At 41.5% G+C, this 14,700-nt stretch overlaps 1 protein-coding gene and 1 long non-coding RNA gene across 2 annotated transcripts; one reads left to right on the top strand and one right to left on the bottom strand.

Annotated features, from left to right (window-relative positions):
• Positions 1 to 26: 26 nt before the first annotated feature.
• Positions 27 to 4,847, top strand: LOC121202769 (uncharacterized). Its single transcript, XR_005898681.2, has 3 exons — positions 27 to 164; positions 242 to 4,193; positions 4,313 to 4,847. It is a non-coding gene; the product is annotated as an uncharacterized LOC121202769 (long non-coding RNA).
• Positions 4,848 to 6,326: 1,479 nt separating this feature from the next.
• On the bottom strand, positions 6,327 to 12,329 carry LOC114841834 (potassium voltage-gated channel subfamily G member 3-like). Its single transcript, XM_055502350.1, is given in 6 exon segments — positions 6,327 to 10,401; positions 10,760 to 10,868; positions 10,871 to 11,041; positions 11,044 to 11,160; positions 11,163 to 12,038; positions 12,259 to 12,329. Coding segments are annotated over 5 exon segments (1,212 nt in total). The 5' UTR covers positions 11,332 to 12,038; positions 12,259 to 12,329; the 3' UTR covers positions 6,327 to 9,755.
• Positions 12,330 to 14,700: the final 2,371 nt, after the last annotated feature.

Raw genomic sequence — 14,700 nt, 5'->3', positions numbered from 1 at the left:
GAAGACCCGTCCCTGTCCTGTGGCTGGATGAAGGTTGCTTATGGAGGATCCGAAAGAGAGAAAACGCGGAGCAGTAGACACGACGGACCGACGCTACCGCGTTTCCGACTCCGCCCGCGCGCTTCCTCTAGAGGAGGGGGAGGAGGCAGCGGCGAGGGGGACAGGTCAGGTTTCATATTCGTAATGAAATTACTAACTGCTCATAAGACATTGACTGATAGGAAAATTTGGTGCAACCCAGGTCCAGATGTCTCACCGTCTGGTTCACACTCTGCGTCGATGGATGGATGGATGGATGGATGGATGGCGGACAAACAGAGCGGTCATCTGTTTTCCTGTCTTTCTTGCTTTGCATTCATCTGATCACCCGCAGCATTTACAGCCGCTGCACTAAGAGATGGTTCATAGTGAATTAAGCGTATATCTGGCTAAAAGAAAACTGGATCTGGTTCCTCTGGGAAATGTTGTGTTTGTCATGGCATGCTGTGCCTCTGGCTGAGGGTTGTTCCTGGGGGGTCATCAAGCATTTGGTTATCAAATGGATGAGGTTATATGTGGTGACCACAGGAACTTTGTTAAGGAAGTATAGGGGGGTTTACTGCACTCATGTATATAATAGTCAACAGCTCATGTGAGGTTTGTAACAGGGCATAAATAGAGATTTTGTGTCCTCAGTCCTTCAGTGCATACTTTGTACATCGTAAGATGTGCCTTACATCTTAGATGTACTGTAATTGTGATCCACTCAGTGTGGACACAAGAGTAATCTTTGAGATGGTTTATCAAACTGATGATCTCCAGTTGATTTCTTTAAGATTTTCCACAACATTCCACAGAGGAGCGTGGTAGCTAAAGGCTCCTGTATGTAAAACCTCTAGAACAGGGGTGTCAAACTACAGTCCTCAAGGGCTGGGGTCCCTTCTGGTTTTCCAACTGTCCCTGCTAATTACCTTGACCAGGTGTGTCAGTTGGCTCTTCCAGGACAATATAGAGCTGATAATTAAGAGCAATGGAAGTAAAAGATTCTATTCCAGATTGTGTAGAAAAGATAAGCTGATGTAGAAGACACGTGATTTCTTTGACTGTGGCTGCAGCTTTTACCTAGAGGCTAATGAATAGGAGGTAGACAAGACCCTGGCCGAAGACGGCGGAACCAATGTCACATGATTAACTATAATTTGACAGTTTATGGATACAACTCAAAATTAAAACCACCTGCTGTTGTTAATGTTGTGTAAAAAAGCAAGTTGATGTTCCAGCAGGTGTTGCTGTTGATTCTGTGGCGTCAGTTTTGCATCTTGTCTACCTTATTGTGACAAAAGACAAATTTTTATTTAACAAAACTTTTATTCAACGCGGATCAGTAATTTGAACAGGAATTCAGTAAAGAATTTGGCTTTATAACCTAAAAAATCCTGTTTTATTATTTATTTATTTTGTTCAATATAAAAAGATTAAAACACTTTATCAAAACATAATCCTTCAAAATAAAAGTTGTCCGGTTTTGTTTATTAAAAGTTGGAATTTTTTTGTTAACTTTCTTTCTAAAATACAAAACTAACATATGACTCACATCATTATTCTTGTCATTGTCATTTTCACTGTATCTAAATAATAAACGAGGATGTTGACACCTGAGTTCAACCTGAACATTTGGTCACATGATGATAAACAAGGCACTAACAGTAAGTCAGGTCAAAGGTCACAGTGGTTCAACAATTATTGAAATAATAAAAAAGTGGCAGTGACTCATTAAAATGCAGGACAAGCAAAAGGCAGTCCAGTTCAGAGACATGACCACGCCTCAGTAAGAACAAGCACAAATCTGGTTCTGATGGAACGTCTCAGTCAGCATGAATGAATGCAGTTCCATAACAACAAAAGAAGAACGAGGCGACATCACAGCGACAGAGGAAGATGACAAAGGCACACAACAGATAGTTGCAAACACCATCTCTAACGATTTCAGTAGCGACATTTCACCTTCTCAATGTCCGAGATCAATGTTCTGGCCAAGTAGATCCCCACCATCTGTCCAAAGAAAAACATGGCTAAGACGAGTTTTGGGTGAGAGGGGCCAGATGTTAACTTAGACACAGAGCTTTAGTACCTGCAGCAGAGATATGATGATGAACACTATGGCCACAGTGTAGAGATTTCCAGGTAACCAGTCCTCCAGCGCTGCAATGCAGCCTTTGACGTAGATGTGGTTGCTCCATTCACGCTGTTGAACGCAAAGAAATGTCAGAGAACAATAAACTGTGTTATCTAGTGAAAATCAGTTAGGGCAGGGGTCGACAACCCGCGGTGCTTTCATCCTTATACTGCGGCTCCGCGTGGTTTGGAAAAATAAATTCAAATTTATTTATAATAAAATCGCATCGCAGTAGCTGCTGTGCTCCTCCCCAGTTTACACACCTAACGTGTTCTCACAGCTGCCGGTGTTAAAGATGAACGCGTTTCCACATAGGATGGTGATTTCCGAACGCGCACTGGTTGCTCTTAGTTATGACAGCAGTTTGAAGCAGGGAGAAGCGGGTTAGCTGTCCTCGTTGATACCTTGACAATGTTTTGTTGTCTGTTTGCGATCTGAACAGTCTATACAGTTTTACAAGGCGTAAACTGTAGCAGCTTGATGTGATAGTATTCTAGTTACGGAAGAGAACGAGGACTAAATAAATCTGCTGGTAATTGCAACAATCTGTCAAAATATGAAATGTTAAACTTCTGCGTCCTATCTTTTGAGTCTTGTTTGGGTTTAAACCAAATTGATGAATGTTGTCAAATATTGTGAAACTGGCAAAAATTTTACGGGATTCGATCTTGCTGTAACTGCAGCAAAATAGCGTTACATTCACGGCCTTAACTATGGCACCACTAAGGGCTTACTACTGAACTCATATCATGCAACAGATATGACATACATAAAGACGCTTTTTCTGAACAGTAGCAGCCAGGTCAACCTGTCACCACCATCACCACTATGATTTGGTGTTACGTTCAGCTGTTCCGCGTAAAGTAACACACACACACACACACACACACACACACACACACACACAGCGTCCCTACATGGTGTTTTTTTTCTTGTTGAAAACAGGTTCAAATGGCTTTTTGTGAGTTCTTGCCGAACTCCCCTTGCTTAGGGGTAGGCTCACCTCTGGTCTGTTTCTGACATCATAGCCACACTGAGTGTTGACCACCGAGTCCTGCAAATGAATAAAAGACCACATGACTTCTACTGCTAATTCGCTGAAGTGCGTGACCATGGTAACCGTTGCCATGTGACAGGTAGTCGTCATGATTATTGATCAGTGACTCACAGCAGGGTCAGTGACACAGCAGGAGAATGGAACCCCACACTTTTCTCTACTGCGATGAGTCCCATTACAGCTGAAGTACACATTTTCATCCCAGTCCCCAGGTCTCTGAGCCCCGCAGCAGTGGTTCTGTTAAGGAATATGAACCAAACTTTTCAGGAAGTAGGTCCCTTCTAAGATTTGTGAATTTTTTTTTTAAGTTTAAATCTTTGAAAATTAGACACAAAACAAACATGGTACCATTCTCTGCAGGGAGTCGATGAGGTTCTGTAGGTCAATGTCATCTCTGTATGCTTTGACATTTGCTAGGAAGAAGTCGTTGATCCATTCTCTGACCTGACTTTGAAAAACCACAGCCAGCACAGCCGTTGTCAGTTCCAGAAAGAAGATGAAGCCGATGACGCCTGAAAACTGGCATGGCAGACAACACACAACTTTTACTGCACAGATGTTTTCAACATATACAGATATTTTACAATTGTTTTTTATACCAAATCTACTGTACAGAGGTTTTTGACCTACAAACTTAAGCAGACAGATGTTTTCTCTCAGAGCTCCTACACAGCCGGCAAAGCCCAGGATGAATGTGACCCCACCAACCACAAGGACCAACCAGACTGGGTCAAATCCGCGTAGCCGGGTTACTTGGGTCAGGTCCAAAAGGATTCCCTAGGAACCACAACAAACCAGTAAAATAAGAAAGTCACAGAAAAAAAACACTACACAACAACACTCAGATTATTAAACTATGAAGTGATGTGTCCTTCTTCGTTAACTAGCCTTCTCACTCCAGGCCCAGAACCCAGCTGCAATGAAGGCAACTCCAGCCAGCTGCAACACAAACAAGCCAGGAATTAGAAAGACCCGTCAAAGGTGAGTGATGAGAAAACTGTAAAACAAATCAAAAAATGACAAATCAAATTTAATAACAGACCAGTGATTACCAGACCAGTGATCTACCGATTACATTATATTCGTGGTTACTTGTATAGGCAGAGTGCAGTGCAGATGAGTTACACAGTATGGAGGAGGATGAGGCTGTCCCAAGAAGCCAGCAGCCATGATCAGACAGCCCACAGCAGAAAGACCCAGCATCCAGCACCCAAGAACAAAGAGTGGGCAGCTGAGAGGAGCTGCATTATGTCTCTACACCATCCGCCAATAGAAACACAACTGAATATCCCAGAGCTGCATGAATGAGGAATCTAATGCTGCCGGTTTCTCTTGGATGAAGTTGCGGATTCTACTGCTGATGGGGAACATATTTGTGTATATTTGTTGTGATCAGTTTTGGGATACATATGGTCAGAGAAGCTGGAAACTTGCTGCAGGATGCCAAGAAACCAGAAAAACAGCTGGGACGCGCCTGAGTAAGTAATATATTCGACCTTTTATTGTTTTAGCTTGCGCTGTCTTTCTGGCTTTCTAACAACTGTCTGCTTTCATTTCAAATAAAAAGCTGCTAAACAACTTACAGAGTCTTTTTTTCAAACACACTGTTAAAAAAAATAACCTTTTGTTAATAATGTAAAGCGATGTCCGAACGTTTGTAATCCAGAGGAGTAACACACCCTGCAGTCGGTGGATCAGGTAGGTCCAATCACTGCAGGTTGGAAAATTCGTCAGCGCAGTGCATTCAGGGTGTTGTGGGATATGACTATTTTCAGCCACAACACACAATACTGACACTTTTTCCTGTTTTCTCGGGACACAGACCATCTATGGTAAATGCTTTTTCACATTTTGGCTAATAAAATGTCCAATATTAATAACACAACTTGCTTTTTAGGTTAACTATCCCTTTAAAGTGTTTTACTGACTTAACAAAAAACTTTTAACTGGATAATATTTTAAATTCAAATCAATTGGGAGCAAAAACAGGATTAGGGTTACTATTTCACAATAAATGCTTATTTCTGATAAAGTAAGTGACAAACATGTAACTCACCCAGAAGATGATATTGTAGCTGAACATTAAGTATTTGTAGCAGCAGCTGACCTCAGGGTTGTCATAGCGATAGTAGTACATCTGTAACAAACACACAAATGTCACTGGCTGAGGTTATCTGTTCATGATTTACTATAAATTATAAATGTTTTCCCTGGTTAACAAAAAATCAGTTATTTTAGTAATGCTGGACCTCACTGCTGCATATGATACCATAGATCATAGAATTCTGATTTCCCGCCTTGCACCCACGGTGGGCTTCCAGGTAAATGTGTTTAAATGTCTCACGTTTTACCTGACTGGCAAGTTTATTCACTCTACTGAAATATGGCCCGTGAAACACAAAAATATTAATCTAACTAATAATCTAAGATTGGAAAACCATATCAGCGTTGTTGTCAAACCCAGCTTTTTCAATCTTCGATTACTGTCAAAAGTCATGTGTTTCAATGCCATAAAATAAATTAACAAAAATCAATCAGTTACGTAAAAGACACTCGGAAGTTTTGATTAATGTTTAAAACCAGAGTCGTTTCCTGTTAGCTTAGCTTGAAGCTAAATGTCCAGCGCCAACGTCAATGGTGTGTCGTTACCGAACAGTTCTCTTTCTAATTAATGACCGATGCGAACGGCCTCGACCATACCGTAAAAAACGGTTACTGGTCAATTTCGACTGTTAGCCCCCGGAGAGTTCACGAAGTTTCGGGTTGTTCAAATATAACCGGAAACGGCTAATGCTAGTGAAATACCTTTTAGAGTAGATTTGTAAACCCTGCGATAAACGGCAAACCGGACAGATTTTACCAATAAAAAGTACAACTTACATCAGATCGGTTTGTTTTCGCTTTCTGTCAACAAACACCAACACACACAGCGAACAGCTGCTCGTTTTCTCTTAACATGAACATCCACTTCCGCTTCCGATTCGGTGGCGGCGGCGGCTTGTTCTTCTTCGTCGTCGACTTAGTCTATGGTTTTACTTGTGGGAACTGCAGGTAGGACATAAAATAGAGTACAATTGAAGATATTTCGTTCCGACAAAGAAACCCAAATTCATATATTATTACATAATTTATTAATGATTTAAAATATTCTGTTGACGTTAAATCACAGATAAATAACAAAACTTCACTGTCACAGATTAAAAACAAATAAATCCCCACATGATTAAAAATAATGTTTTTAGAATTTAGGCTTCACGCTTTGAGAGACACTCAAGGCAGCACAGGGTAATGAAAAAAGCCTCAGGCATCCATCTATGTCCACAGTACATGTAGATCTCAGGTCAGTCTGCAAACTGCTGTTCCTTAAAAGTTCTCTGTGTGACAACCCTCTAAAAATGTTCCGAAATCTGACATTTACTAGGAATTTCTTCTTTACTTCTTTAACACAAAATCTGGGTAAATATAATAACTGAACAGAAACCGGTTGGTTATATTAATTTAATATTGTGGACAGTTTTGCCTTTTCAGGATAATGACTTTTCTTTATTTTTAATGTTGTGCTTTATGGCAAAACTAAACACAACAACATTCAGCTGCATGCTGCTTGTTAAACTGGCAGACAGGACAAAAAAATAAATAAATGTGACGATTCATCTGAACTGTTGTACAAACCGCTGATTACTGTATAAATGTTTACAACAAAACTATTAGAAAAATACTTAGTTGTGGACTGGTAGCTTAATAGGTAGAGCATTGTTGTGAAAAGCAGAGTGTCCACAGTTCGGCCTCCACCTCTGGCACCAGGTGTGTCCTTGAGTAAGATACTTCATACTAACTTCCTGGCCGCCACAGGGCAAATGCAGAGAACTTGTGAATGCATAATTCTGGGATAAATAATGTATCTATCCCGGGTGGTCGTTCTATCTAACAACAACAAATAGAAATACTCAGAACCTAAAACCTCTGCTTAGTTACATTACAGTATATGGTAATATATTTATAGAGTGGAATAAATTACGTAGATATATTCTACCACAACTATGTCAACATAACGAATGTCAGGAGATCACAAAATTTGTATGTGGTCAAAAGTCTGAGGACTGGTCCTGTCGCCTCTGCATCCTGCTATTACCATGGAAACCATAACCTGATGTTTTCTGTTTTCATGGAGATGGTGAAACTAAATTCTGGGTCAGACATCAACATGTGCTTGTACAATGTAGAGTGAATATTATTGAATTCACGTTAGAGCAGATCAATTACTATCAATTATTTTATTTTTTATTACATTAATTTGGAGTAAGTGAAGTAAATTACTGATAAACTTGATGAAACAAACACTAACAAGTGTTTGAAATGTAAAGTCTGCAAAAGGATATACAATAACAACAAAACAAAAAGAACACTAGTGTGAAAGTATCAGTATGTATTAGTAAGTATATTCCTGTAGTTGTCTGATGAGGTTTAACAAGCAATTATCATGTATCAACAGAGAAATTGGAAACAGTGTGTGCGTGTGTGCGTGCGTGCGTGTGTGTGTGTGTACTGTGATCTGTTACTGCCTTCAGCAACCCTTCTCAATCACCATGGCAACAGACCCAGAAATATGTCACGCTATAATGTTTGGTGTCAACACATTAAGATCAAAGTGTGTGTTAGAGAGAATTTTCAACCAAAATGTTATTTACACCATTACAATGAGACAATTCTATAAAACCTTCTATGCATCATACAAAGCTTGTCCTCAGAGGAATATGATGTCGCTCCTAACTGAGTCTGGCAGAGCTTTGACTGAAATAAACAGGCAAAAGTCAGTTTTAGCAGAAGTGAATCAGACATGAACAGTACACCGCCTCCTGCAGTTTTATTCACATTCATCACACTCAGATCTGTTGCTTTTCACAGGAACTTTTAGATCTGTCTCCAGATAATTCAGTAATATGATGGGGGTTTTGGTTTCTCACTAAACCCTAAACCAAAGATTAAAGTCAGAAATACAGTAAATGTGATGGTCATTCAGCCAGACCTACTGAGGAAGACGCAGCATTAATTCATTCTAATTCTAATCATTAATCTTTATCCCGGTTCTCCTGATAAAGCTATACGTTCCTTCTGACCTATAGGGCAGACGAATTGGGCTTTGTCAGACTTTTGAGACTTTAATCAATTCAGAATTCAAAGAATTTATTGTTTTTTAAACTTTCAGTTTCCGCACATTTGACCTTGATTGGGACACATGTCAGGGTTTCTTCTAAACACATGAGTTCAGAACTGGAGCCAAGACAAACCTTTTAGACCTTACAAAAAACAAAGACACAACTGTATAGAGGTCTGTAACTACTGCCACTGAACAGCAGCAGAAAGAGAATGAACTTTCAGCAGATCCAGGACATCTGCCAGGAACATGTGGTTGGGGTGAAAGAGAGGAGATGAGAGAAAAGACCAACATCAGGCAGCAACAAAATACAGGCGGACGAGAGGACCAGCACCAGCCAACTGGAAGCCACCAGCACCTGGAGAACGGTAGAGGTTAACAAGTTTAATACCATGTAGTCCATGATGGAAAGTGGAGGAGCCCAGTGTGTGAAGGAGGTTCAGCTTCTACAGCTACAGTAGCTTCACTAAGAGATGGTCCCAACCTGAGCAGCTCTGACCGTCAGATTTATTAAAGAGCAGCTGATTCTGGTGAAGACCAGCCAGAGAGGAAGAGGGAGGTTCAGGTTCGTAAAGGTGGTTTCCATTATTTCTAGAGGAAATGTTACAGTTCCAGAGTTGTAGTTGGCTCCAGGCTGAATTTACAGACAACAAAGGTTCTAAAAGGCGATCAGAACCTTAGAACGGGATCAACTATGGCTAATATTCTGAATCACATTATTCACTTACTAGTTATCTGATATTTATCATCTGCCACCGACACCTTAAAACTGTTCATGTGAGTTTGACCTGATATTGTGTTGGATTTTATTTTCTACTGTGTGTTGGTTGATTGTGGGAAGACCGCTGTTCCACCTGTGCTTAAACGTGAACATTTGAAACCACCTGGGTAATACAGAAAGAACTGAACACTGAACGTGTACATTCAATTGTGTCTAACCCTCCTCCTGATTCTATCAAACTTAACACAGTCGAGAGTTGAGGGATGACGCTTGTTCATTACTGGTCTTCCTTCAATGGTCTTTCCCCTAAATAACTAACAACATCAAATCAAACTACATTTACCAAGTACAACCATGATCTTGATCACTATTAATTGCACATATTCATTTTGAAGTCAGGTTTGGTAATAATCATGAGAATATTCAGAGGGGCCCTGTAACTCAAATCAAATTAATCAAATCTGTTCTTATGGAATATATGAAAAACCTAAGGCAACTAAGACTCTATTTGTTTCATTTACATTCTTAATCCATAAAACCATTAAGTCTACAGAGGAAATGTTTACTATGGGGAGAGCTGTGGTGGCCATTGCCCATTAACTTGGTGACGTAACGGAGCCTGGACTATTTCCTGCACTGTTGCATCCACTTTACATTTGATTTGCTGTTAGTTGATGAAGTCGGCAGACAGACTGTGGCTGCAGCGGCTTGAGCGCACTTTAAGCTCATGATAGCACTGGACGAAGCTGTGGTAGATGAAGGTAATGGGCAATGCCAGCAGCACAATGCCGCTCACCACGCAAAGGCCACCCAGCACTCGGCCTGCCACCGTCACTGGGTACATGTCGCCGTAGCCCACGGTTGTCATGGAGATGATCACCCACCAGCAGGCGGCGGGGATGCTGGCATAGTCTTGGTTTCCAGACTCCATGTCCAGACCGTGCTCCAGCAGTTGGGCTAACGCACTAAATATTGCCATGGCCACACAGATGAAAACCAGCAACATCACCATCTCGCGATAGCAGCGCCTCAAAGTCAGGCCGAGTGTTTGCAGGCCCAGGAAGTGACGGGCCAACTTGATTAACCAGAAGATCCGCATTATGCGAAGGACACGTAGCGTGACACCAGCACGTTGAAGCTGAGAGTTTTCACCCGTCAGTGATGCTACAGTAACAGAGATATAGTATGGCATGATGGCCAAAAGGTCGATGATGTTCAGAGGACGACGAACAAACTCACACTTATCACGGGACACCAGGAAACGGACAATACACTCAGCTGTGAACCAGCCGATGCAAACTGCCTCGATGACCCTGCAGCCAGTCAGAGGGAGAGAGGGAGGGATGGGACAAGAAATGAATCACAGGTTTAACCACCCAAGTCACACAAACTCATCAAAAACACTTTACACATGCAACACTTTATCACATAAATGTTGGTTTACATCTGTACAGAACTTGTCATAACATTCATTCCCTCAACACAGCCAGTCTACAATGATTTTCTACATGCTCTAGTATAAAAATGATTTCTCCTGGATGTGAATAGGCTACTTCTATTAGCTGTAGTCTTAAACCTATAAATAAAGTGAACTTCAGGCAGTGACAGTACAGTTGGTTGGTTAGCAGGTCAATAAAAGGAATGGCAGCCATCTTTCAGGGTGTGTCCTACCTGTGCTGGTCCAGGCTCTCAGCAGTTTTCCAGTCAGGTAATGTGCTTGCACACAGCATCACCATGGAGATGATCACGAACAGCACTGACACCGAGGCCAGGACCTGGCTGCTAAAGATGAGGTGGGTTCCTCAAAGATCCTCCTGATCTGATCCAGCCAATGACCCTGTGGCTCCACATGGTTCCGGGCATCCTCTTCAGGAAAGAAGTGGACAAAGCAGTCAGACAAACGCTCATCGAGGCGCCGCTGGCAGCACAGCTGAAGGTCAGAGCTCTCCAGGCCCAGTAAAGCATCTCATTGTAGAAGGAGAGTTCACACATGTGCGGCAGGAAGCGTAGCTTCCCGTGCTGCACATACAGCATGATAAAGCTGAAGGCCTCAGAGTGTCGATCGAAAAAAATTCGTTCCTGTCGCGATCGTAGTCGTCGCACAGCTCCAGCAGCTCAGTCTCCGACACGCAACGTTGCAGTTTAGTGAGTCTGCTAAGAGGAAGGCGCTTCATCAACTCTGTGGAAAAGCAGAACCTGCGCCCACCAACATTCAAGGTGCAAAAACGGCTTCCCAGCTTCATTTTGGGATGTTCTGTATGGCTGGAAAGCTGCAATAAATTATTGGATCACTGCATTTGGTTTCAGTGTTGTTAATTTTGTTGTTTAGATCCAAACTTCATTCAAACCTCAGCTTCAGCAAGTGTGTAGAATTTAAAAAGCTTCACTTGGTCTCTATTAATGTTCAGGTTGGGTCACAAATTTATCATCTGTTTGTTCACACAGATGTGAAGATGTGAGTCAGGTTAAAATTGCTGCTGCTGTATCCAGGCTCCATCTTCCTTTCCAAACAAAAAGAAATCTTCTGCCCAATCTTTTGGTTTTCAAAGACCATCCTTGTGTTTAGAAAAAGGGGTCAGTGAACAACAATGACATGCAAATTGTTTTTGTGCTATAATAAAGACTTACATCATTTGAGAAGAAAATCTGAGCCGTCAAAGTGAACCTGAGCTGTTGCTGTGACTCAAAATTGGTTGGTATCTAACACCAAGTGACTGTGTTAAAAAAAAAAACTCACCACCATCTTCACAGAAAAACCTTCAAATGTTAATCCACAATCATAATCTGCAGCAGATCCGTCCTCAGGGCCAGTGAGTCTTATTCTACCTTTTGGTGCTGAACGTATAGAGCAGAGTCTTGTCATCCGCCTCCTCCTCCTCTTCCTCCTCCTCCTCTTCTTCCTGCTGCTGCTGTCTGAGAGGAGGGTGTTAGAGCAGATGATTCCAAGCGTCTGAGGTAAAAACATTGATTTTAGAATCAGAATCATTTTTATTTGTCAGTTTTACACAAGACAAACACGGAATTGCATCCAGTCTGACTCAGTCTTTTTATACCCTCATAGTAAACATTAATTATTCACATATTAATTTTAGTTATATACATACATTATTTGCATAATAAGAAATGAAACATAAATATGTTAAAAATTGCAGCACACATGTTTCACTTACAGTACTCCTTCCCTTTTTGATTATGAGTTCAGCTCAGACACAGCTTGGGGAAAGAGCTGACTCTGTGTCTGCTGGTTCTGGTGGCTATGGCTCTGTGACGCCTGCCAGAGGGGAGGAGTTTAAAACAGTTTGTGTGCAGGGTGTGTGGGGTCAGCAGTGATGCTGACAGCCTGTTTTCTGAGTCTGGACCGGTACAGATGCTCAGTGGAAGGAAGCTCAGTCCTAATGACCTTGCTGACTGGACCACCCGCTGCAGTCTGTGTGTGTCCTGTTTGGTGGCTGAACCAAACCACACAGGAATGGAGGTGCAAAGGACAGACTGGATGATGGCCGTGTAGAAGATGGTCAGCAACTCCTGGTGCAGGTTGAACTTCCTGAGCTGTCTCAAAAAGTAGAAAGAGCGGAGGAGTTGTTCAGGCCTATGGCCCCCGTTAGAAAGGATCTCCGGTGGCATTCTGTAGAGCACCTAATACTGATCAGCCTCTGTGCCCACTGTGTAGGAGGTGGGAGGTGACTAGAATAGAGAAGAGTTTGACCACCATTCTTCTCTCAGCTACAGCATTGAGGCTGGTGTGATTAAAGTCAAGTTTTCTGTTAAACTGTATTAATATTACACTTATAATACTACTTATCATAATTTAAACTTTATTTAGTAGTATACTTACAGCCTGGGCTTCTGTTGTGACAGGAGGATTAGAGAGGCTGATATTACCATCAGAATGTTAAGACTGTAGCGGATTCAAATTAATAGTTTGACATTAATGCAGAAACATTAATATTCCTCAAAGTTGGGGCACTAGGTTTGTTTTAAAGCTTAAACCATGCTTGTATCAATCTAGTCAATGCCAGATGTTAATTCAATGAGTTACTAGTTATAAACAACAAAAACAACTTTCTTGCGATAATACCAAATCAGTCTCTAGTGTTGTGAATTCTTGTCAGGGTTCAGTGACCTCTGCTTAAATTTGAAGAACAATGCACACAAAACCAGATTCCTTTTAAAGTGTTATTAATCTAATACTACTGGATATAGGAATAAAATAATGTGAAAATACTCAACTAAATAGATAAGGAAATGAGCTAAGGTTCAGCATGAGATGATCAGCAATGGATGAACAGAACAGAGTGTTGGTGAATGAAGGTGTGTGTGTGTGCGCTGAAAGCTTTGTATGAAAGATAATGTTAACAGCAATTAATGAACATGTGTGAACACAATCACAGAAAACAGCAATCAGCAATGAATAAATCAGTGAGTGAAAGGACAAGAAATGGTCAAGACCTCCGTGTGTGATGGCTTTGATCAAGCGAAAGAGTATTTGTTTTGTTTGTGAATTTGGAATATTACATTTTAGCGCTTTGAGAAACACCAGACTTCTCAGAGGATTAGAGATGTTTGTCTTGCCTTAGTTTGAAGCTGTAGGCTGCTGTGCAGTGTCTCCCGTTACTGGCTTGGTCGAGCATAGCGTGCCCTCTCTGACCCAGGTGCCACAGCCTCTGGGCCAGGAATCGTCTCCTGCGGTGATGATGCTCGGGGTCAGCAAAGTCAGCAAAGTCAGCTAGGCTGAACTTTACAAGGAAACTGGCTGGAATCTAATTTAATTAATTCAATCAAAGATAGCAAGTCAATTAAGGACTGTTGATTATAGTTTCAGTTTTGTGGAGTTTCTTGAGATGACTTTCTAACGTAACAAATTTCACTGCTTGTTCATAAAGTTCGCAAAAAGGAAAAGGTGAAAGTGTTACGGGGTTTGACAGGGAACCTACTAAACACTCTCCTCGCCGGTTCCGAACCGACGGGGCTTGACGGAACCCTGGGGCAGGAGAGGAGATGCGGTGGAGACGGAACAAAGACAGCACCCGCTCCGAGCTATGGGGTGCCAAATGTAAAAGGCGCACCTATAACTTTTTTTCTTACATTTAACTAAATGACACAACATGTTTTCTCACATTTAGTTAAATGTGCAAAAGTCTAAAAGTAAATGTTAAATATAAATGTAAATGTTAAATGTTAAATCTAAATGTTAAATCTAAATGTTAAATGTTAAATGTAAATGTTAAATGATCGAACTGAATATTTAAGTAGACTCCACCCCCTATTATCCTAGATCAGTGACGCGGACTCAAACACGTCAAACAGTTGGGGGAGATTGAACGGGCTGTAACGGCAGGTGTGCGGACTGAGGCTCCGCTTCAAACTGCCGTTCTGTCGTAAACACCATTAATGGGGAGTTAAGTAGGTTTAAAAAAGAATATTTCTGTGGCGCCAGTGGAGAATTAGTTGGCTAACTATACTAGCTAGCCGAAGTTACGTCCAGGCTAAAAACAAAAGTTTCCAGATCAGATGTGAGCGGGGTTTGCGCGCACTGTTTGAGGTGATTGAGTTCGCGTCTCTGATCTGAGACCAGCGCTGTTTGAGGGTAGGGATGGAGTCTACTTGCCCAT

This window comes from Betta splendens, chromosome 15 (assembly GCF_900634795.4).
Source record: "Betta splendens chromosome 15, fBetSpl5.4, whole genome shotgun sequence".
Taxonomy (NCBI): domain Eukaryota; kingdom Metazoa; phylum Chordata; class Actinopteri; order Anabantiformes; family Osphronemidae; genus Betta; species Betta splendens.
The sequence above is the reverse complement of the archived record's forward strand: the minus strand, read 5'-3'. Positions and strand labels throughout refer to the sequence as shown.